At 47.7% G+C, this 24,502-nt stretch overlaps 1 protein-coding gene across 1 annotated transcript in view; it reads right to left on the bottom strand.

The window, feature by feature from the left end:
* Nucleotides 1-11,360, bottom strand: part of LOC138513819 (N-acyl-aromatic-L-amino acid amidohydrolase (carboxylate-forming)-like) — a 117,274-nt gene extending 105,914 nt beyond the window's left edge. The window contains exon 1 of the mRNA XM_069628923.1: nucleotides 10,410-11,360. Coding sequence (XP_069485024.1) covers nucleotides 10,410-10,675 — 266 coding nt within the window. The 5' untranslated portion in view covers nucleotides 10,676-11,360. The remainder of the gene's footprint in view (nucleotides 1-10,409) is intronic.
* Nucleotides 11,361-24,502: the final 13,142 nt, after the last annotated feature.

The following is a 24,502-nucleotide window of genomic DNA, read 5'->3' as shown; positions in this document are numbered from 1 at the left end:
GAAGCAGAGATTCCCCCTCGTTTGTATGGAAGCACCATATCAGTCCACTTCTTGCGTACGGCACCGGAGTGCCATAGCAACTGTGCACATAGTGCATGTAGTTTGGAGAAGTATTCCACCCCAGGCTATACGGGTATGTTCTTGAAAGTATAGAGGAGCTTAGGCAGCAAAATCATTTTAATGAGGGAGAGACAACCTGTCATGGATAATGGGAGGGTGCGCCACCGTGAGAGCTTGGTTTCAACTAACTGTGCTACAGCTGAGTAATTATCGGCGAGCAAGGTGGATTTGGTTAGGGATATTTGCACACCCAAATATTTGACACCATCCGGAGACCAATGAAGGGGGTATTCTGTGGTGGGTTGTATGGTAGACTTAGTAAGAGGGAAGATCTCAGACTTCGAGTAGTTAATTGTGAACCCGGAGTGGGTGCCGATGCGAGTGATATCTCTTAGTATAGGGTCAAGATGGGCCGTGGGTTCCCTGATATACAGTAGAACATCGTCAGCGTATAGGGAAATGATTTCAGGATCATCAAACAGTCTTATTCCTTTGCGGGCATGGCGTGAACAGACATAATCCGCCATCGGTTCTATCGCCAGTGCAAAAAGGATCGGGGAGAAGGGGCAACCCTGTCGGGTGCCCCTGAAAAGTGTGAAGAGGTCAGATGTCAGTGAGTTAGCTCTTACTCTTGCAATAGGGGAAGTGTATAGTAACTTGATGAACCCGATCATGTTCGGGCCAACGCCCATTGTTTCAAGTACCAGCCACATATAGTTCCAGGAGACCATATCAAAGGCCTTTTGAGCGTCCAGAGTGACTGCTACAGCCTGGACGTCCTGGTCTATACGGGACATAACGTTGAACAACCTTCTGATATTGTGGGAGGTGGACCTACCGGGGACGAAGCCTGCCTGGTCCTCGTGAACCAAGTCTGTCATGATGGGTAGAAAGCGGTTCGCTATGATCTTAGCAAAGATCTTTGTGTCGAGGTTCATAAGGGAAAGAGGTCTGTAAGACCCACATTCGTCGTCAGGTTTACCAGGTTTGAGCAGCACCGTGATGACAGCTTCACGCATGGAAGGGGGAAGGACGGAGACGCGTAGTGCTTCGTCCCAGATCTCGAGCAGCCTAGGGGCCAAAATAGCGATGTACTCTTGGAAAAACTCAGTGGTAAACCCGTCGGGGCCCGGTGCTTTACCTTTGGGTAGGTCTGAAATGGCCGTCACTATCTCGTCCAATGTAATCGGGGAGTCCAGTTGGTCCCGGGTATGAGAGGATATCTCAGTGGTGGGGATCTGGTCAAGGAGCTCGCGCATGTGTTGTTCGGTGTGTTTGGTAGGTTGGGAGTAGAGGGATCTATAAAATTCGGTAAATATGTCTAATATACGTTGGTCCACCCATTGTGGGTTGCCATGTTGATCTTTGATGGAGGTAATCTGCGTCCGGCCAGATTCCCTTTTTACTAGTGTTGCTAGTGTTCTCCCGGGTCTGTCCCCCTCCCCATACTTCCTGGCGGCCTGTGGGCGGCTGAAGTATTGGACTTCGTTGGTAGCAAGTGTGTTATATATCTGGAGTTCATCACTAATTTGGGCGAGTGTACCGGGGTCAGCAGCCGTGGAGCTTTGCAGCTCTAGTTGTTTCAGTTTTGCTTCAGAGCACCCAAGGGCAGCTCTTATTGCTTTCAGTACTCCAGCCTCTCGGGAGATAGACATTCCCCTAATATAAACTTTAAAGGCGTCCCATCTCACCGCGGCTGATGTATCTTGAAGAGAGTTGCACTCAAAGAAAGATTCGATGTCAGCCAATATTTCAGCCTTGAAGACAATGTCTTTGAGGGCCTCGGATTTAAAACGCCAGGCGCTGAACGTCGGGATGGGCATCCCCAGTTCCACCGAGACTGTAATTGGGGCATGGTCTGATAGTGTGCGAGGTAGGATCCATGAGCCCCCCACCCTGCCCATAATTTCCCTTGACACCAGGAACAGGTCTATCCTAGATGAGCTGTCATGCACAGACGAGTAGTAGGTGTACTCCCGCCACTGGGGGTGCAGTGTCCTCCAGACGTCACAGATGTTCAGTGTCTGTATATGGCTGCGTAACTGACGTGCAGCACTGGACAGAGCTCTGGTAGCAGTTCCAGTTTTGTCCAGGACAGTTTCCAGAATAAGGTTCAGATCTCCTCCCCATATAAATGGTACACCCACGAAGCCCAGCAGTATGGTGGCTACAGCGCCAAAGAATTCAGGAGAGTCTATGTTGGGGCAGTATGTGTTGACCAGAAGATATTCTTTATTAATCAGAGTGCAATGTAATATAACATACCGTCCCTCAGGATCTATGTAGCTTTTATGCAATATGAATTTGATTGATTTATGGATCATCGTAAGTACGCCCCTAGACTGGGAGGAGTAAGAGGTGAAGAATCTGGCGGGGCCCCATGATGGGGCTATGGTCCTTGGGATGTGACCATTGCAGTGTGTCTCCTGTAAAAATAGTACCCTACAGCTATGCCTATTAGCATAGGCCATGATTTTACGGGCCTTGGTGTGGTTACTTAAACCCCGGATGTTCCAGGACATTATGACGGTAGACATTTCATTGGTAAATATCTAATCGCACAATGCACGACTCAGTGAACATCCCATGTCCAGTGATAGTGTGAGCCCAAGGAGTTGGGATTGAAAGTGCGCTTGCTGCCCTTCAATACATGCGCCGCGAAACCTTGTGTGCCTTTTTGGAATAACACCCCATTCCCGCCCGCCACCCTCAGCACCAACCCAAGATTAGTAGTGTGAACATCACCCTCCCCGAGCTGTACGCAGCTGAGCCGTCCCCAACTTGTCTCATACTGTCCAAAAGCCCAACAGGGGCTAACCCACAACAAAGGTGTATCCACGAACAGTGCAATCGCAGTGGGGTGCGCCGTTGGCGTGAAGTAGCACGCTTGGAACCAAATGGTTCCGTTACAAGACGAGCAGTGTTGGCGGTCAGGCAATGTATGGCCCCGCCTGTCTAAGTGGGAGACAGGGACCAGCATATGCGTCGTAGCAATTCGGTTACAATACAGACATTTACAGCAGTCATGTGGTGGATGCCCCCTCATCTCAAATGGGAAATAAGGGCTGCCGCAGAGGCATCGGAGCATTGCGATTTAAGCAACAAGTGACAGTGATTATTAAAGGGCAGGCCGGATCAATAATGCATTGGCCCCATGGAGTGTATCTCCGAGGTGACAAATGAAGTGTGCGTACCAGAGCTATGTATCATGGTGAATACTGAGACGAGGTTAATAGGGGGTGCCAGCATTGCCTAGTGAGATTCCTGGGCCTCGTGTAAGCAGAGCACCTAAAAGGCACGGGCTATGGTTTTGCATTAGTGGGATGAGTTGACACCACGCAGCCGTTAATTTAAGCATACTAAAGGCAGCATGTGCAGACCGGGACATGTTACTGCAACGGGCGGATTATAGGGTCGGACCCCGGAGCCCGAGGGCACCCCCCAGGTCAGCCAGGGCCAAAGGCCGGGGCGGTTGGTCATCCCCCGAGTCCAGCAGAAAGGAGAGACCAGCACCTGCCCTTCAGGAGCCAGGCCACGACATAAATGCATGCAGTAGCGACCCACAACATCATAGTAAACAGAACCATGTTGCCAATAGCATATCACAAATCAGGGATCAGCAGATTCAGTAAGTTCTGTTGGGCCACACAGTGCGTGTTCAGATGCTGCCAGCGTGGCCGTCCCCCGGATTGTGGAGCGGTATTTGCATCTCGATGAATTTTACCGCCTCATCTGGGACGGTGAAAAAGTACAATTTGCCATTATGGGTGATCTTGAGCCGTGCGGGAAACAGGATGGCATATGGGACGTTGCGCTCCCTGAGCAGTTTCTTAACGCCGAGAAATTGACGACTCTCCTGCTGCACCGCCACCGAGAAGTCCGGGAAGATTCTAATGGTGTGGGCCTCCAGTCGTAGGTCACCCTTCTCCCGTGACAGGCGGAGGATGAGGTCCCTGTCGCGGTAGTTGAGAATTTTGGCGATTATGGGCCTAGGGCTGTCGCCCGGTTTAGGTCGTGGTGATAGGGCCCGGTGAGCTCGCTCCACCGTGAAGTATGGGGAGAGGGCCGGATTGTCCAGCAGGTCCTTAAGCAGTTTCTCCACAGCGTCTTCCATCCGCCCTTTGAGAGCGTTCTCGGGGACCCCGATGATGCGCAGATTGTTTCTGCGGGAACGTGATTCCAAATCGTCGCATTTCGCCCTTACACTCTTCATGTCACGCGACAAGGAGGCCACAGTGTCTTGGAGCGTGTGTATGGCATCTTCATTAGTGGAGATTCTATTTTCGGCCTCCGTGATTCTAGATCCCGCCTGATCTACACGAGTTTTAAGTGAGGCAACGTTTGCATTGATGTCGTCAAGCTTTTCGTGGAATGAGGCGAAGTTTTTGGCCATCGATTCCATTAGTGTGGTAAGATCTGGTGCCACAACCCCGGGAATGGTGTCATTATCAAGCTCCTCTTGTGGGGGCGACATGTGGGCTGCTTCAGCTCGAGAAATCGCCTTAGCGAATTTATCCATGGTACCCCCTTTGGCAGTTCCTCTGGAGCGGCTCGACATTGCAGGAAGTAGGAGTCTGGGTGCGGTGTGGTCGCACCGTGGGGGGAGATGGTGATGAGGAGGAAGCGGGCCTCTGTGGAGTGGAGGGTCTGCAGCGGGTGTGACAGTGTCGGCAGATTAGACTAGGCGTAGTGAGGGCAACCAGCTACTGTGGGTATGCAGCTAACCGACCATCCAGTTGGTCGAATCATGGAGGGGTCCCAACCTCAGGGAACACAGCAGCGCAGCCACTGGGGGGGCGGGGGGCCCTCGTTGACGTGGGCAGCTCCAATGGGTCACAGCCCCATAGGGACCGAAGTTGTTATTAGGCAGTTCGGGGGGTGGGCCGGCAGATGGACCCACCGCAAAGCTCCTCACCTGTAGGCCGCGGTCCCAAGTGGGAAGAACTCAGCAGGGAGCCCCAGAGTTCCAGCAGTAGGCAGAGGACCCAGGACAGGAGCGCCACCGCGCACCCAAGCGGCTCAGCAGAGTCGGAGTGCCCGCACGTAGTAGCGGGACGAACTCCCGCCGTGGGGCGCCGGGCACGGGCCCCCGCAGGCGGTCAAAGCGGGATCCTCGCCACGGGTCCAGAGAGCAAGGGAGGAAAGTGCAGGCCACCTCAGCGACCCCGCTCGCCCCCTCCAATCGGCGCAGGACCGGAACACCCTACCGCCAGGGCGAGCAGCAGCCGCATGCCACACGCGAGGGGCGGAGGTCCCCGGCAGCCCGGGTCCAGTCGGGAAGGCTGCGGGTGTGGAGCGGACCAGTTTCCGGGGAAAGTGTTGGGTCTGGAAGCGCCAGGTCCGGGGCAGCAGACGGAAGCTCCAGAGGGCGGCACACAGCCGGCTCGCAGCGGTCACCGCGACACCCCGCAGGCCCAGAGTCGGCCTCCAGCGAGGCACAGCGTAGTAGTCAGTTGGGGGCCTTGGGGGGTCCGATTCGCTTCGGGATCAGGCGTGCAGGTAGCCTAGACAGTCAGCAACACAGGGGGCCAGATGAAAATTAAGGATTATGGCAAGAACCGCCGATGTTGCCGGATAATCAGCGGCTAGGCACGGAGCTTCAGAGCTAAGCAGCCATTTTGTAGGCTGCTCAACAGCGCCCCCACACATTAAACTTTAAACTCAATCTCACCTTCTGCCCCATCCATATGCTACTCACAGCCTGTGCCTTCTTCAAAGCCCTCTTGCTCCGACAGTACGAACAGGAACCAGGGTGCAAAGAGCACTTCCTAGTTCCTGCAGCTGCTTGCAAGAGCCAGAACGACCCTGAGGCACCGTCCCAGTCCATCTGAATGTGCTGGCAGGTGCAGGAGTGCTTTTGCACATTCCTCAGATGACATTCCCAATGGGCCCTGCAAGGCTGGGGAGCACCCCGTATGCATTGGGGAACACAGAAATAGTCAAAGGGAACCACATTTCCCTTTGACAGTTTTAGTGGAGGTTCTTCCATAATGAGCGAGGGCACTGACAGATCAAGCCACCCCTGAAATAATACCCATTCATTTTACAAGCAGCCAGGCACTCATACAACCCTCACATGCACTGCCTAGCTGCCATCCAGTCCTGGTGCACCGCCAATGATCTCTGCCTCAACGCCTGTAAAACTGCGATCCTTCCCATCGGCTCCCCCTTATTCCCTTCACTCTGGCCTTCCTCTTTGGGCTCTCCCCCTGTGGCTCTGCTGCTTCCTGTGGTGGCAGCCTCAATGTCACTCATGCACAGAAGTCCCATTTCATGAACGAATTGTAAAAATGAGTTTGTAATTTCCAATGTGTTTTGCTTTTCTCTCCATTTTCAATCGCCACAAACACATCGTCAACCACCCATTCGCCCATACAACCATAATCACCCACTCATCCATTGATCAGCCCATGCAACCAAATTCCCTCAACCATCTATCCACCTATTCAACCATGTTCAACAACTTATCCAGAATCCATACAGCCATAATCACCCACTCATCCATCGATCAGCCCATGCAACCAGACTCCCTCAACCATCCATCCACCTATGAAACCATGTTCAACATCTTATCCAGAATCCATACAGCCATAATCACCCACTCATCCATCGATCAGCCCATGCAACCAAATTCCCTCAACCATCCATCCACCTATACAACCATGTTCAACAACTTATGCAGAATCCATACAACCATAACCACCCACTCATCCATCGATCAGCCCATGCAACCAGATTCCCTCAACCTCCATCCACCTATGCAACCACATTCAACAACTTATCCAAAATCCATACACCCATAATCACCCACTCATTCATCGATCAGCCCATGCAACCAGATTCCCTCAACCATCCAGCCACCTATGTAACCATATTCAACAACGTATCCAGAATACATACAGCCATAATCACCCACTCATCCATCGATCAACCCATGCAACCAGATTCCCTCAAGCATCCATTCACCTATGCAACCATATTCAATGACTTATCCAGAATCCATACAGCCATTTTCACACACTCCTCCATCGATCCCTCTATACAATCACATTCATTCACATTGCACCACTCACCAATTCACTCACACTTACCAAAAAAGTAAGAACTATTGCCTTAGTGAAAGCATGTATCGGGCTGTGATGCAGAGGACAACGTATGGTGCAGCAATCTGTAAAGCTGTGCCAAGGCATCACCATAAGCATGCATGAATATTTGTTGTGCTTCCTCCCCCTTTGAGACATGACAGCATGCTGCAAAGCCAGTCAAACACATGCTTAAAACACGCACATCCCAAAGAAGAAGCATCCGTGCATCGGAGGGGCACAGAGGCGTCGCTGGGGGGAGGCTTAGGGGGCTATAGACTTGGGTCTTTTGGTTGCAGCCCTGGATAGAAGCTTAGGGGCTAAAACCAAAACGGCTAGCTGTTGTATCCTGCATATGTATGAATGAGGTCTGAGTCAGTGTAAGAGCTGTGTTGGAATGCTGGGGGAGCTTGGAGTGTTGGGGCACCTGGGGATTCCAAGGGAGATGGTTAAAGACTGGGAGCAGGCAGGGAACCAGGGTAGAAGCTACTGATGATCTCTCTCTCCTATATTCTATACTGAACCTGTAACCAAGACAATAAAGCGTGTTCCTTTTATACATACCTGGGTCAGCCTGGTTCCTGTTCCTTGTTGTTACTGGCCCAGGGCAGATCCTGCAGGAGGCAGGATACATTACTAGCTAGCCCTGAGCCCCGACAGTCCCAATATTAGTGTAGCCCCAGATCTTTTCCAGACCTAGCAGCACCCCTCCTGGGGCCCGGCTCCTGCAGCTTTTGAGAGGGACTTTTTTTTAGCAACGTGACCTGAGCATTTGTGAAAAAAGGGATCCAATTCCTCATGCACTTAAATAGAAGGAAACACAGATCGGCTTTTGTGGGGAGTTCCATAGATAATTAGTCTATGGCAAAAAAAGGGAACCCCGGACAATAGCTAAACAAGGGCATTCCGGGAGTCCACAGTTTGAATACACACAGGACCCTTGTAAAGGACGTGTGATGAGGTGAGTACCAAACGGTGAGCAGATGTGATGCAACCGACACAGTCTGACTGTCAAAGGTTAGTCAATGGTTATTTACATAAAATAGTAAAGACATCTTAGGCTACCTGACTGTGGTACAAATTAATATACATAAATAAATTATACTTGGATAAATACACTAACCACAAACATATAATGCGCAAAACGTGAATAATAAAATACGACAATCAAAATTCGCGAAATACTCTAAAAGAAATGAAAACATAGAACAAGTACACCTTTGTTGGCACTAATAGTTGCAATTTCAGTATTGTAAAAGTGTTTGGCATATTGTTGAAATTAGGGGAAAAATGCAACTCCAACATGTTTCAGACCCCTGCTTGGTGAGGGTCCTTCTTCAAGGGTAAAAAGAGAGAGGCAGTCATGCAATGTGTCGGAGTTGAGGGATTGAGTAAACAAGAAATCCGGTCACTGCTCACTCAAAAAGCACACAAAATTGGGGGAAAAACCAATCTGGTATGGATGAGGGGGATGTTCCTCTTCATTGATAGGTCATATTAATTAGAAAGACTTTATCAGGACTAGATAAAATGGCCACCTCAGGGCGTGGAGCCGGATTTTGAAAGTAGAACTCTCGATTAGCAATAACTGGGAAAGAACTTCCCCCTACTTAGGAAATGTTATAATGGAAGTGGAGAACTAGTGGCAAAACGGGAAGGTGAGTATTGCCGCATGCGCAAAGCAAAGGAAAGGAAAAGAAGACCTGGCCTCTTCCAGGTTTTCTTGCCTGGGATTTTTGATCAATTTTGTTTACTCTAGTTCCCAACTCTGAGGCATCCACACAACCATCTCTCTTTTTCCCCTGAAGAAGAACCATCACTAAGCAGGGGTCTGAAGCATGTTGGGGCTTCGCTTGGTACCACTTGCACCAAGAGTGAAATTGTAAAAAATGTAGAGGAGGACCGCTCCCAATCGCTCCCGTCCACTTCGACCAGTGACTAAATCCCCCATTGGGAGCATTATAGTGAACAAGGGCTACTGGGGTGTCCACCACACCCTTGTTCACTATAATGTCAGCGGGGTTGCGGGGCTGTCCCCAGCAGCCATTTGCGCAATGTTTTTTTTAAAAAAAAGGAAAGGACCCTGTGGCGCCGGTTCTCGGTCACGAATGTGAAGGGGAACAGGCATTGCAGGGACACAGCGAGTCGGCGGCACACATCAAAGTGTGCCGGCGCAAGGTAAGTAAGGGGTTGGGGGGAGCGGGTAATGTTTTTATTTTGTGCTGTTTGACCTTAACGGAAAAAACATATTTTCGGTCAAAACCGCTACATTCTTTTCGGCCGCAAGTTTTTCCGTTACGGTAAAACAACCCAAATTCCTCCCTATCTGTATTATAATGCAATAGTTTCAGCTTATAGGTGGCGCTAAGGCGCCATCTCCTAGCTAAAACTAAAGAGGAGCGGGAAAGCGGGAAGGAAGACAGAGAGGAACAAATGGAGAGAGAGAGTTGAAGGAAAATAGGTAAAGCTGTCACGGCAGCTGTTCCGTTTCTCAGCTCAAGGGGCCTCATTTGACCACACTTTGAAGGTTGAAATGTTGAGTCCGGCATACTGTTTTTTCAAACCTCTGACCTGCAGGTTCCATACTGATTTTGAAAGTGGCCGCATCGCACCACCGAGAGATGTTACCATTCTCCTTCGTACCCCAGAACTCCGCCCAATGCACAGCTGTCTCCAGCTCCTGCACTCCCACTATCCCTTCTCACCGGGGCCGGCTGAAGCTGCGTGGGGGGTCAGGGGGGGAGGGGTCGTGAGGGCCCATTGTAAAATGATGTTTGTGGGCTCCCTTGCCCACAGCTGGGAAGGCGTGTCCGAGGCAGCAGCTCTGCAGGGGTGCATACGTTACAATGGGGCTATGTCCACACCATACACCGCTCCTTGCTGAGCCCTTCTGCGGCAAAATCTCTAGATCACTCAATGGAGGGAAGGGTTGGGCTGCTGCAAATAATCCAGGGATAGGGTTATTTGCTTCTGCACTGCAGAAAAAAAGGGCGGGGAGCCGCCCCCCCCCCTAAAGGACCAGTCAGCTAAGTGCTAATGTAGGTGAGACCCGGGGTAGAAAGGCAACGAGGTGATTAGCACGTGCACAATGCTGGATACTGTAAGACCGCGGAGGCACAGGTGGCATTCACTGTGCTGAATTAAATTAGTATTTTTGCTTAATTATAAGAATGCCAAAATGGGCAGGCAGCTCGAGGCCCCACTGAGGCTCGAGGCCCATTTCAATTGAACAGTTTGAAAGGCCCTGGCAACTTTGCTGCTACTTACTTGAGAATACTGTCCAGGAAGCAGACACCGATGTCTTTCTCCACGTAGCGCAGAAGTTTCTCCGCTGCTCGGGGGTTCACGAGGAATGGGGTGGCACTGAAGGTCTGGCGCCGCAGCTCGGAGGGGTCCTTCAGCCACTCCTTGGCGAGGTAGACACCCGCCATCTTATTCCCAAACGTGCCTCCGCACACGGCGACGCGGGACATAGGCTTCAGTGGGACTGGCGGGGTGGTCGTCCCGCACACCCTCTGCTTTGCCGAGGCCATGCTGGAGTGCCCCTTCCCCTCAGCGGCTGTTCTGGGGATACCCTGCGCTGGCCCTGCGTTAGCCGTGTCTCAGGATGTGTGCAGACCTAGCTGTCCTGTAGTCTGTGCCTCTCCGTGGCCGTTCCTTCTGGTGTACTCGCTGTCACACCTCCTGCCTACTCACTCACTGCTCTGGCCCTGCGTTAGCCGTGTCTCAGGATGTGTTCAGACCTAGCTGTCCTGTAGTCTGTGCCTCTCCCTGGCCGTTCCTTCTTGTGTACTCGCTGTCACACCTCTTGCCTACTCACTCACTCCGCTGGCCCTGCGTAAGCCGTGTCTCAGGATGTGTTCAGACCTAGCTGTCCTGTAGTCTGTGCCTCTCCCTGGCCGTTCCTTCTTGTGTACTCGCTGTCACACCTCCTGCCTACTCACTCACTCCGCTGGCCCTGCGTTAGCCGTGTCTCAGGATGTGTGCAGACCTAGCTGTCCTGTAGTCTGTGCCTCTCCGTGGCCGTTCCTTCTTGTGTACTCGCTGTCACACCTCCTGCCTACTCACTCACTGCGCTGGCCCTGCGTTAGCCGTGTCTCAGGATGTGTTCAGACCTAGCTGTCCTGTAGTCTGTGCCTCTCCCTGGCCGTTCCTTCTTGTGTACTCGCTGTCACACCTCCTGCCTACTCACTCACTTGGGAACATCGCAACTCCTTTCACGAGACAGGTTCGGAAACATTCTACACCCTTGCCTGGGAACTCCCTCCGTCCGTGATCTTACCTCCTTCCCTATCACGTGCTATGGATAGTCACCCGTTGCTTGTCTGGTCACTGCTGTCACAATTTGCCTGCAGGTGTCTTCTCCTTGTTCCCAGATGTCGCTGCTCCCCTCCATGCACAGGGACTGTCATGGAAGAGTAATGTCTCGGACAAGGCCAAACCAATCCTATTCTCTGTCTCTCTCTTTTTCTCTCTCTCAGTCTCGCTCTCTCTTCCCCTCTCTCTCTCTCTCTCTCTCTCTCCCCCTCTCTCTCCCTCTCTTACACACCCAGCCACTCTCTATCTTCTTCTCCCCTCTCCCTCTCCGTCCCTGTCTCGCTCCCTCTCTCTCACACTCTCCCACCCTCTCATTCTCTCTTCCTCCCGTCTTGCTCCCCCCTCCCTCTTTCTATCCGGCTCCCCCTCTGTCTCTTTTTCTCCCTTTTCACTCTCTCTCTAGTGCTCTCTTCTCTGCCCCTCAGTCTTTCTCATTTCATGTTCCTCTCTTTTCTCCCCTTTTCTCTCTGTCTCTTTCAAACACCCCTTCCTCTCCTCTCTGTATCTCCGGCGGTCGCTTTCTCTCACTCAACCTGTATCTTCCTCCCCCATCTCTCTCTCTCACTCTATCTTCCCCTCCTCTCTGTAGCTCTCGTGCTCGCTTCTCTCTCTCTCTCTTTCACCTACATTCTCTCACTCTCTCGCTCTATCTTCCCCATCTCTCTTTAGCACCCGTGCCCGCCTCTCTCTCTCTCTTTCACCCACACACTCTCTCTATCTTCCTCGCCTCTCTCTCACTCTGCCAAACGCACGTAGTATCAGCGGTGGGCAGGAGTGTGGGGGCTCCACCTCTCTGGGCTGTTCGGGTTCTGAGAGGACTGTGTGGACCGGGCCCCCAGTGCAGTTCTGCACTCCCCACGCCAGTGGGGATGTTGATCACCTGCGTGCGCGGTGCATCAAGTTATCTGCAGGTGAATGAGACCAGAGAAGGCCCACTCTTGCTTTCTTACGTAGTCTCCAGATTGCCCCACAGCTGGCAGGTTGACGGCAGCCATTTTGTCTTAAGGTCTCCTTTGTGGTCCACTGACAGGTGGATAACGGAGATGAACCTGAGTGATGGCACAGCCCTGATATTGCTCCGGTTGCCTTGTGCAATTTAGCAGCACTGGAGAAAAATAACACTGAAATTCGGCACCCAGATTTGCACCCCCACCTCCCCAGTGCATTTAGTGTAATATAGCTTTATAGACCTGCAGCTCGGGCCACACCGGCTGTTATGGGCTCTGAAGACCGAGTTAATGACCTGAGCGAAGAGAGAGCCTTTAACCAGGTATCAGGGACCACAACGCCCGGTACGGTCCGAGCTGCAGATCTATAAAGCTATTAGAACCCCCTCCATTTTTTTTTATTAAAGTACAATAAATGAGACATGTTTATTGAAGTAGAAAAAAATTGCCAAATGATACATAAATGTTGCAGCCACATTGACTTGGTTGTGGTCTTTTTTATAGGGTGGTATGTGTCAATTGGCCATTTTTTCTACTTCAAGAAGGTGATTGGGTGGGAGGAGTATGCCTTTAAATGAAATCAGGTGTGGGTATGCCTGCCCAGTGTTTGTGCTTAAGGTAATTTCAGGTGTTTTTTCCCCCTACATAAACATATGCTTCCAATTACACTAAAACACACAGTAACAAAACATTACCAAGATAACTCTGTCTGCATGTTAATTACCTTAGCGTGCTATCTACTGACATTTGCCTGCTGTTGTTTCCCATTACCCTTTCCATACATACTATGCTGCTCCAAACAACCACACAACGTGAGGAGGTCAGGGCAAGCTTCCCCGCATTTTCATTGCGGTGAAACAAGAAAATGCCACGTTCCACAAGAAAGAAAACGGAAGCTTTTCTTTCTCGCCATTTTTACAATGTTTGAAACGCTTTCCTTGCACAGCCAAAGCGGAAAGCATTTCTTCCTGCTTGCAATGGGTCTGTGGGGCTGCGTTGCACACATTGGTCTTGCAACATGTAATTCGGAATTGGAAAGTTAACTATTTCCATTCCGACATTACACCCAGACCAATGCAACAAGTTTGGGCGCCGGCAGCGGCAACACATAAGTCATTTAAACATTTTTTGCGGGCTGTGTTCAATCTGCGGGCTATAACAGTTCGCCGGCAGATTGACCAATCACGATTGTGAAACACCTGCAAGGGTGTTCTAATACAGCTGATGCTCCAGTAACAAGGAGGCAGCAACTAGAGGACTCTTTGTCTTACGGTCGCAGATCACTGTGCAAATCACTATGACGCGTGCATATTTCAGGGGTAAGTAAAGAGCAATGCACATCTACTTAATAGACGTATCAAAGGGGTGTGGCTAGATTGTCTGGCCTGCTGTACCTGTATGACTCTGCACCAGTAGAGAAAGGTCAGAACAAGACTCAGCGATAAAGCAGCATAGGATGGTATCATGCACCCTGGAAATGTTTAGAAGTGGGGGAGCTGAAGTATTCATGGGTAGAACTAATCCAGATCCAAGCCAGAGGGCTTCGCTTGGCTCCAAATTCGAGCCAGTCGACATACCAACCCTCAAACAAAAAACCCATACCTGTCATCCTGCCTCCTCAACCCTTACAACAGAAATTCCTTCTCCCTCTCCGCCACAACACAAACCCTATAACAGGAAACCCATACGCGGCATCCCAATTTTGGAAGATGTGGCACTTTAAGATTAAATGATTTGTCCAGGATCACACACGTTCTGTAAAACGGGACTTGATCCCAGTCTGCACTTTAGACATTTGCCCATATACTTTCTCATCTCTTGCTTAAATAAATGGGTATTAATATACATTTCTAAGCAGCTAAAATAATGTTCTAGGTATTAATATACATTTCTAAGTAGCTAAAATAATGTTCTGGGTATTAATATACATTTCTAGGTAGCTAAAATAAAGTTCTGGGTATTAATATACATTTCTAGGTAGCTAAAATAATGTTCTGGGTATTAATATACATTTCTAAGTAGCTAAAATAATGTTCTGGGTATTAAAATACTTTTCTAAGTAGTTAAAATAATGTTCTGTTTCATAAAGACGACTTAGAAGTATACAATTCACAGCATAAACCAACCTGATAAGTATATTAAACCTTAGGTTAATCAAAAAGATTATAGCTTTAATTTCACCATTGTGGATATACCAGAGTACAAAGTTATGTTGGTCTAAAGAAGTCCCTGTGTTTTGCAACTGTACCTTCAAGAGTTAGACACACAACCCCAAAGTGCTTGGGAAGTTGAGCTACTTGTAGGTATTGTTTTACACAAACGTGGAGCTGGTTATTGTACACAGCTTTTTGTATGCTTAAACTCTAGGGGACCTACCATAAGTCTGTCAGTAGGCACAACGCGAGCAACTGGCTGCACTCACATTTCCAGGAGTGAGAACAAAAACTAAAGGGCTGTGTGGCAGGTGGAACCTCTCATGTCTCACGCATTCCGCTTGCTTAAGACCCGTGTCACTCTCTACTGCTTTATTCACAACCTGGGTAGTATGTGGATACCCCATAGCCAGTGTGCCAAGCCTGGGGTGAGAGTAAAAGAAATTGTCCTGGCAGGCGCCTCATAGCGTAAAGGAAAATGATCCAGGCAAATCATCTTGCCCATCATACAGTGTAGTACATCTTCTATTTCACTTTTCCTTTAGGAAAGAAACATGGCTCATAAGTGACAGAGCAACAAGTAAGTTAAGTGGTATGTCAGCATGTGGTGTGCACATTATAAACGATACAAATTTTTATTATGTTAGGAGAACAGACCTTAGTTTAATACACTATACATATGGGTAGTTTTTGTGTAGTGCAAGTGTGACATAATCACTTCTAAGTGATCCCAATTATGGCAGCCAAAGGGAAATATAACCCCTACAAGTAAAGTGATGTGCCCAGAATTGCATAGATTGGTCAAGCGTGGAACCCAGGTTTTTTGCTTACACAGTTTGTAATGTTGCAAGAGCCCACATGCTCCCATTGCATCTTCAGTTTTGCAACAAAATGCAATTCCTGGCAGGCAAGAGAAACGCAAAGTACTCTGTGGAAGTAGATGATTGCATGCAGTACTTTTAACTGTCAATAAGTGGCAGTGTCACTTTAATGTACTCTGCGAAGGTAACAGAGGATGAGATAATACTTGGCTGGGTTCGAATTGGGCTATTCTTTCAGAAAGGTTCTTGAGCTGGGCCATAACCAGTCATTTGGTTCTTGCTCGGCTTTAGCCGGCTCTGGCTCTCCTACCTCTAGAAATTGTATTGACCAGACTATGACATCACCTGTGCTTTCTCTATTCTAGTGATATGTTAGGGCTTAATCCTCTTCTTTCACGTCTCTTTATCTGTTCTACCATAAGGGACCGACTCCAGTCTTAGAAACGGATGTGCTATCTGTATACTTTTAGACTAAAACAAAAAGTTGACCCTGTGTGGGGTTTAATGGCAGCCCCAGTATCAAATGAACTAAAAGGCCACGTCAGGCCCAAAATGTGCAGAAATACCTTCTTGTCATGGGAAGGCACTCTGGCAGAATGAAAAGCCAGCATCAAAAATTTCAACACTGCCAATGTGCCTAGTGAATTCAAATGTATTTACTTCTGCAGCAAGAAACATGTGAAAAATGAAAGCAGTCTGCAGAAGGGAATTGGAAATGCCCATAGTTGACTGACAGACAAAAGGCAGCATTTCACTCGCAACTGTCACACAACAAAATGCTGTGTACATTGAAAATGAAGAGTACAAAAGAGGACTTGCATGCAATTGTCAAAGCTCGAAACCAGAGGGCTACTTTCCATTACAGGCAATGGTGTGTTTTAAGTATAATCTTGCTGACACAGAGAGCAAAGAATAAAGGGTAACTCTGAAAATACATAAACAGTTAACATGGAAAGGAGTGCATTTGCAGTTTAAGAACAAAAAACACATGGAAAAACGAATCTTTATTGCCAGAGTCATGTGAAATATGTATCATAATGTAAATGGACTTTGATGCCATGATGCGAGATAGTAGAAGGCCTCACGTCTAAATAAATAAGTTGAGGCATTTAAAGTACAGATTTCTGTTCATTAGTGCTGACTTTAACACAGAGATTCAAAGCCACCTCACCCCAATGGATGCCAGGGCTCAGCTATGCTCTCTATCTGAAAGACAATATCTTTGAAGTTTCAGGGCCAGACAGGGGCTGTATTCATACACAGCTGAGTCAACAGACAGCCAGCCCATAATGGGGTGAACGCTGAACAATTCTTAAAAATAAATGTATTTAAATTAGATTTGTGGTCAGCTCCGAGATATTGATCACAGGACTGTTCCCGTGGGATTTTCCATGAACACAGAGGATGGGGCAATTGGCTCTGCTTTGCAAAATGAGAAACAGGTCACCAATCCACCTGAGCAAGAATGCAGATGTATTTACACCAGCCAAAGTCAACAGAAGGCAACAGATGGCCAGATCCCCTGTGCAGTTTGAAAAAACAAAACTTAATGTGAAAATTAAAGGGATAGTATGTGTGTAATTAATACAATGCCCTAGATTTACATTCAGAATCATATTATGTTGATTATCTTGAGATCCGTAAGTTACAGAAAAATAACCCCATTATCACTGTAAAGAGTGTGAACAGGCCTACCTGTTGATTTAACTCTCATACACATTTGTCCCCGGGAACAAGAGTTACAACCTACATTGTGTTTTTAGATGCCCAGAAAATGTCAAAAAGAGGAGAGCTGGGGAGGTGATGGCTTAACAAATTAGATGTCTGTATAGAAAATGTCCTATTGATGATTGTTATAATTTGTGAATTAATCACAAAAAAAACATTTGCACAAGCAACATCGTGCTGAGATGAGACACGTTTCATCAGAACCAGGTTGGGCAGACCATTTTAGGCATCTAAATATAATTATGCTTAACTATAAATTCACATTAGTTGCCATGTAGTGATTTTCAAAGTTAAACATTGAAATGTGTAAAAAAATAATGCAAGTGGTTGAGCTCACCCCTTCCCAATTTGGCCGTGGTAAACTGAAGAGACACATCACAGAAAAGAGGCCATCTCATCGAAGAATGGGGTGGGAAATAATTGTCCAATCAAAACTGATGACCAATAAACTGGCATATGATAATTTAGACATTTTTTGTTGGGGGTGGTAAAAGATTCATAAGTCGACGGACAAGGGAACTCAGGAAGAACTGCCTGGCAAATTAATGAGAAGGATTGACTAAAATCATCTGGGTGGAGCAGCTAACCACCAGAAAGGGACAGTGTCTGGGGAACTTTGGACAAAGGAGGCAGGGGAAAGAAGGGTTACCTAGAATATCCATGACTGATGTTGGATTTCTAACCAGATGCCTGTACCTGAAAGACGACCTGGCTGTCCTTTCCTATGCGTTAAAATAACTTGTCCAACCAGATTGTCCAACTCAACCTAGTCTTGTGGAGATCTGCTTGAGTTAATACCTTTCCTTTAATTAGTGGGTGGGGGCTGGTAGCAGACCCGTAGCAATTTTACTAAACAATAATGTAATGGATTCCGGTATAGCCAAATTATATGGAGTAATGTTGTTGAAGTTCAAAATCTACAACATTGCTTCCAGTGTGACTTAAAAAAAAAACTATCCCTTCAACCCTGCATTAAGGCAGAGGGGTCCCATATGATTAACTGAATAACCGAGTGTTTGTGTTGGGAATAACAAGTGTTTTACCAAAGGAACAGAATAAAGCCCCTGATTTGAAAGGGTCACTTTCTACGGAAAGTGTGAAAGTGTACCCTGAGAGAAGGGAGATTTTGCATTGCTGAATGGGAATGAAAAAGGGTTTCTACAAAAATATATGAACGTGTATCAGTATGTTCCCATTCTGGACATGTTCCACACGTTTCCTCCTTGCCCATGATGGCGTTTCCCAAGACTTTCCAGGTAAGGATTGCTACTACATTTTGTATGCATCTTTGCTTTTGTGCATTAGTTTGCTTTTGAGTCAATCGCCAAACTGGAATGTGTGTGCTCTGGTGACGCTGGGTGCATTGAAAGTAGCAATGCATTTCCTTTGATGGCCATTCGCGTGAGATATCAAGGTTTCGTTGCTGGGAAACGCTGTGGGACACGTGGAAGGAGCTTAGGCAGAGTTCCATTTGGTGTTTGCAGACCTACGCCTCATTTAGGTAAAGAGACACCAGTGGTTGAATGAACAATCACTCTATGAGCAGAAACACCCAGTGGCGTTGCCAGGAATCAAATTTAAGGGGGGCACAGAGGGGGCCAAAGACAAAAGTAGAGGGCCACAGACAAAAGTGGGGGCCACATATGAAAGGGAATGTGTGACATCACAAGCACTCCTGCAGAGAGGCTTTTGTGCACACCAACTACCCACACCCCGCTGCACCTCTTCTCCCATCAGAATGCAGCCACAATCCAGTGATTCATGGCCCACCATTAGCGGTTTCATGTGCTACATTCTGATTGGAGGGGCTGGTTTTAGCTGCAGAGGGTATTGAACTGTTTTGATTGTGCTTATGATTCAAGCCGAGTGCTTTTGAAGACTTATGACAGCCTCCGTTCACTATCTATTTCTGCACAACGGTACATCATCCTGCTGTTCAGCTCCTGTGTTGACAGTGCAGAGGGCAGCCCAGCTGAGGTAGGGGGGCACAAGGAGGGTCCAGGATTTCAGAGGAGGTGCATGGGCCCCCCAGCACCCCCACCCAGCGACGCCACTGGAAACACCCCAATGGACAGTGGCATGGCAGTCACACCCAGATTGTTTGCCAAACTGTAGGGTCTCTTTCAAGAATACATTCATGTTTTTGAAGTTCATAGGGAAATGTTTCTCGCTTTCGACTCTCAGAGTATCTGCATGCATGCTTTTTGCCCCCCCACACTCCCTGACTGATACAGTTATAGTAAATATCATAGGGAAATGTTTCTCGCTTTCGACTCTCAGAGTATCTGCATGCATGCTTTTTGCCCCCCCACACTCCCTGACTGATACAGTTATAGTAAATATCATAGGGAAATGTTTCTCGCTTTCGACTCTCAGAGTATCTGCATGCATGCTTTTTGCCCCCCCCACACTCCCTGACTGATACAGTTATAGTAAATATCATAGGGAAATGTTTCTCGCTTTCGACTCTCAGAGTATCTGCATGCATGTTTTCTTGCCCCCCCACACTCCCTGACTGATACAGTTATAGTAAATATCATAGGGATATGTTGCTCTCTTTCTTCTCTTACATTATCTGCATGCATGCATTCCTGCTTACACACACTCCCTGACTGACACATTTATCTGCAATCTCCAAACCTAGCTTGAGATTTGCAGGGAAGGGACCTGGGGACGTAGCCAGGTATACAAACACCCATTGCCTCCAGGACTTGGGATTCTTGGAAGAAGAAGAAGAAGAGACAGGGCTTTTGGAGTACATGGGGTGCAAAGAGACACATCCTAGGGGTCCCCTGGCTTCTGGCAGCAGTCCCAAGAAGGATCTCAGAGCCCATGGAGTGCAATGCATGTGTTTTGGGACCAAGGCACAGAATGTGGCCCATTTCAGTCCAGGATCATGCCCATTCTGGGCAACATGAGATCATTAAATGGAAAACGTTACTGAGCCTGGCACGTATAGCTGAAGGGCAGGTGCCACAATAGAGGCAGGAGCGAGAGAGATTGATGACAACCACCCATCAGCCATGTATACAATACTCACAAACATCCTATTACATTTTATCATACACACAACATATTGATATAGTTACAGCAAACACGTGGTGTTTATAAAGTATCTGCTTGTAATCAGATAACAGATGCTTCTTGCTACCCAACTCAATGGTTCTCATTTCATCTCCCTCAGAAGGATGAAGGGCTGAGTGGACTTGCAAGCATACATGCCCCGCCCATATGATGAAGTACAGAGCTTTGCAGTGGAAGCACATTTAAAACAGAACACTTTAAACAACATGCATTGCTAAAAGACAGTGCACACTGCTGCTGAGGCAAACGTATCAACACCCAAGAGACTCTCACACTTTGTGTCTTGCTCAAAGATTTCCATACGTATCTCTGGACCTGGCTCCATGGTAACATACTTGGAACAATGGAAGTTCTCCAACCAAGCCCTCTCTCCGCCACTTGCCCAATCCATTCATCTAGCTTCCGCAGAGTTCAATGGCCCTCCTGCCACCTCCAGGAAACATGACTATCCTGCTTACTCCTTGATCGCCTCTTCCTACCCTCAACCAAGGATCACCCTAATCATTAAACGATTTAAGCCATCCATGTGTCTGTGCCTGTGCTGCTCTTGCAAATACCACTACCCTTCCTCCTCACTGCCTGTAAAGACTCTCTCTGTGCACTCACCACTGCCTGCTCTTGTTTCTGCTAAATCATCTTACTACACTGACCTTATATCATTCCTCCGTTTGAACCCTTGGAAACAGCTCATGCACGCTCCTAGTCCTCCTCTCTCTCTCTCTTAGCTTACAACTTTGCCTCCTACATACCCTCCAAATCACAACAAATACACTTTACATTAGCAACCCCCCTGTCTCTTCCAATGCCTCCTCCTTCAGTCCACCTTCTACACTTAACCCCACCTCACCCATCAAACCCCTACCTATCCTCCACTTAGCGAGAGCAAACTCCTACCTGTTGTCGACTTAGCAAAACCATCTTGTGACCTATCGACTGCTTTGCACTCCAAACAACCAAAGAACTTGCATCTGTCACCTCTTCCACGGCTCCTCCCAGGGGTGTCGATTCGCCAAAATACCAGCAGTAGTGGAAGTGACATCACAGACCCGATGACATCACAGGATGTGACCTCACTTGACCATTGACCCGGATGGTATCTGTTCCTCTTTAACCCTGGTGAAATCACCAGAAGTGGCTTGCGGGCATACAAAAAAAGAACATAAACATTTTAAAATAGCAAATAGGTACTAAAGCAGACAAGAATAGTTTAGACACCAAACACATTTTAACAAGGGTTCTGCCATCATATGCCATGGATGGGGTCATGATAGAACAGAGTTAGACCCAATAGAACAACATCGGCTGAAGCACTTTCATAGATATGCCACTTCAGCATTGTATGGCCAGTTACTTCCATATTATGAAAAGTATAGCTGCATGTCAGGCATTGTCATTATATGACAAGTAGAGCCTCTGCATTGCCAGTTTCTGTGATAATATCCAAAATATCCAATAGAAGCAAGTCACTACAGTGATGAGTTATGTATATAGCGCTTTTGCCAAAGCGCTGTACATAGCACATATGTACATACAATTATCATCCCAACCGAAGTTGGTACTCATTTATCAACCTCAGAAGAATGAAAGGCTGAGTTGGGTTAGCCAGGTTTCGAACCTGCCATCCGCAGATCACACACAGATCGCAGAAGCAAGCGCTCAACTCGCTAAACTATCTTACAGCTTTGCTATTAAGAATGCAATGCCACCATAAGAAAACTTGGTAAAAATGCCTGCACAATGTAGGCCAAACATGTAACAACACTTTTCATGTTTGCTTTAGCCTTTATGATGCACAATAAAAAATGGCATAGTAAAACATACCTAAACTGGCTGCACCAAAAGGCCGATCTAACCAGGTAATAACACTTATCATGTTTACTTTATCATAGATACCCAGAAAAATGTACAATGCCACAGTAAGAATTGGCTGCACCCAAATGCCAGGTCTAGCCAAGTTATTACACTTACTTATCATGATTGCTTTATCAGAGATGCCCAGTACAAAACATCAAGCCACAGTAAGAAATAGCTTGACTAGCTGCACCAAAATGCTCGTCTAGACACGTAATAACAGGTAGAATGCCTACTTCAATATAGATGCCCAGAAAAATATGCCATGACACAGTAAGAAATGGCTAGACTGGCGCACCCAAATGCCAGTCTAGACAAGTAATAACACGTATCATGCTTACTTTATTATAAATGCCCAGTAAAAATGTCATGCCACAGTAAGAAATGACTATAATGGCTGTACAAAAATACCAGTTTTGCAAAAAATGACACATATCATGCCTGCTTTATCAAGGATGCCCATTCCGTTTAAGCACACCCATGTCACCCTCCCCACACATCCCAGCTACCTACCAGTCTCCTCCTAAAAACCCAAAAATCAGCTCCTTGGCCCAGAATTACTGCCTAGCCACTCTTCCTCATCCCAGTACTTACATATGAGGCAAGATGCTTCATTAGCAAGTACTGGGACGAGAAAGAGTAGGACTAGGAGTAATGAAGAATACCTGTAAGTAATCAGTCGTTGAACACATGCGCACTCACACAGAATTCATATGCTACTTTACATGTGCACCCATTCACTCACACATGCACACCCAGCCACCCATACATCATGCACTCACACACACATTACATAATATAAATATACACACACTCTTGCATGCACACATGCAGACACACAAAAAAAACCTGTTCTTACTTTTTCCCTGAATCCGTTTTTGCTTCAAGGAACTCAACTGCAGTTAGGTCTCCCTGGCTTCCATGGTCCACGCAAGCAAGGAACCAGCTCTGGTTCCTGTCTTGCGCAGAGCCGAGGAACTGGAGACATCCATGTCCTGGAGGGGCAGGGCCCTGGATTTAAGAAATAATTGCGTTTTGAACTCATTCTGACTTTAAAAAGACATTTCTGTAACGGTTCTGAGGTTAGAGTGACTTCCAAAAGAAATAAATGCAAAGAGGGCTCTTGTCTGAGCCGTCTTTACTTTTGTTTTCTCTCTGCCCCTGCAACCCTTGACCTGGGGCCCCCGAGACAGTGCCAGGGGTTGCACAGAAGTTGCCAGGGGTTACAGTTGCGATCCTTGGTGACCTCCAAATGACGACCCTGGTTCTTCCCTATTCAAGCTCTCTCTGTACACAGGAATCGTTCCTGCATGTTATAAATGAACCACAGCCATCGACATCAGTGAGAAATGGACTGATGAGAACAATCCCTCCTTCTACAAATCAATTTTACTCCTGCCCCACCACCCCAAGGTTCATTAATGCTTTCGCTTCAACTGGATCATCATTTATATTGCGGAACACTTACTGTGTAACCCTCTCCAATCAGGATGTTGGAGTAAATACTGCACCAAAGCAGTCTCACATTTGCTCCATTTGAATCATACTTGATCTTTCCTCAGCTTTTGACACTGTGGGTTACCCCACACCTCTCCAAACCCTCTCCCCTCTTGGCTGCAAGGTCATCACATTTAAATGGTTAGCCTCTTATCTCTATACCATTCCTTCTCCATCTCATGGAATTCCGATCCCTTCTCCTCTACACTCCTTCCTGCGGGGGTCCCAGAGGAATCTGCCCTATGCCCTCTGCGCTTGACTCCATTAACCACCTCCCTGAGCAAACTCATCTCCTTTGGCTTCCAGTGTCATTCATTCATTTGCTGATGACACCCAGACCGTTTACTCCTTTCCCTTCTTCACCTGTGACATTTCTCATTGCATCAGCGATTGCCTCACAGACCTCTGTCACTAGATGGCTCTGCGCTGTTCGATGGTAAACCTGTTGTAAATTTATATAATTTTCCTAGGTGTCTCCCGTGCCAGCCCCACCCTCCAATCTCCTATCTCCTTCTCCCCGGATGTCCTCTGCCCCTCACCTAAGTCTTGCAACCTCTGAGTCATCTTTCATAGCAACCACAAGCTGAAGACCTCATCCCAACTACTGCCATGACTGCTAGAATCAACCTTCTCAGTAGCAAACAAGTCTGTCCACAACTCGGACAAAACGCTAATCACTACCCTTGTGCTCAACAAACTCGACTACTGCTCCAGCTTACTCCTTGGTCTTTCTCTCCCCTCAACAGAGTCCTTGGCTTTATTACTTGTACTCGCTACAGCTTACCTCGATCCACGGCCACCACGGTGCAGCGTTCCCACGCCGGATGGCTCTGTGTGCAAAATCATACTCTCTTTACATTTCTACTTCTCATATATAAATCCATTCACTCTCCTGACCCTCACCTTGCTAACTGCCTCCCGTTATAATTCCCCCCTGGAATTTCAGCCAATCCTCTGTTGTT

Source organism: Ambystoma mexicanum, chromosome 12 (assembly GCF_040938575.1).
Source record: "Ambystoma mexicanum isolate Mex_15411 chromosome 12, UKY_AmexF1_1, whole genome shotgun sequence".
Lineage (NCBI taxonomy): Eukaryota > Metazoa > Chordata > Amphibia > Caudata > Ambystomatidae > Ambystoma > Ambystoma mexicanum.
Note: the sequence above shows the minus strand (reverse complement) of the source record. Positions and strands in the feature narration are given on the sequence as shown.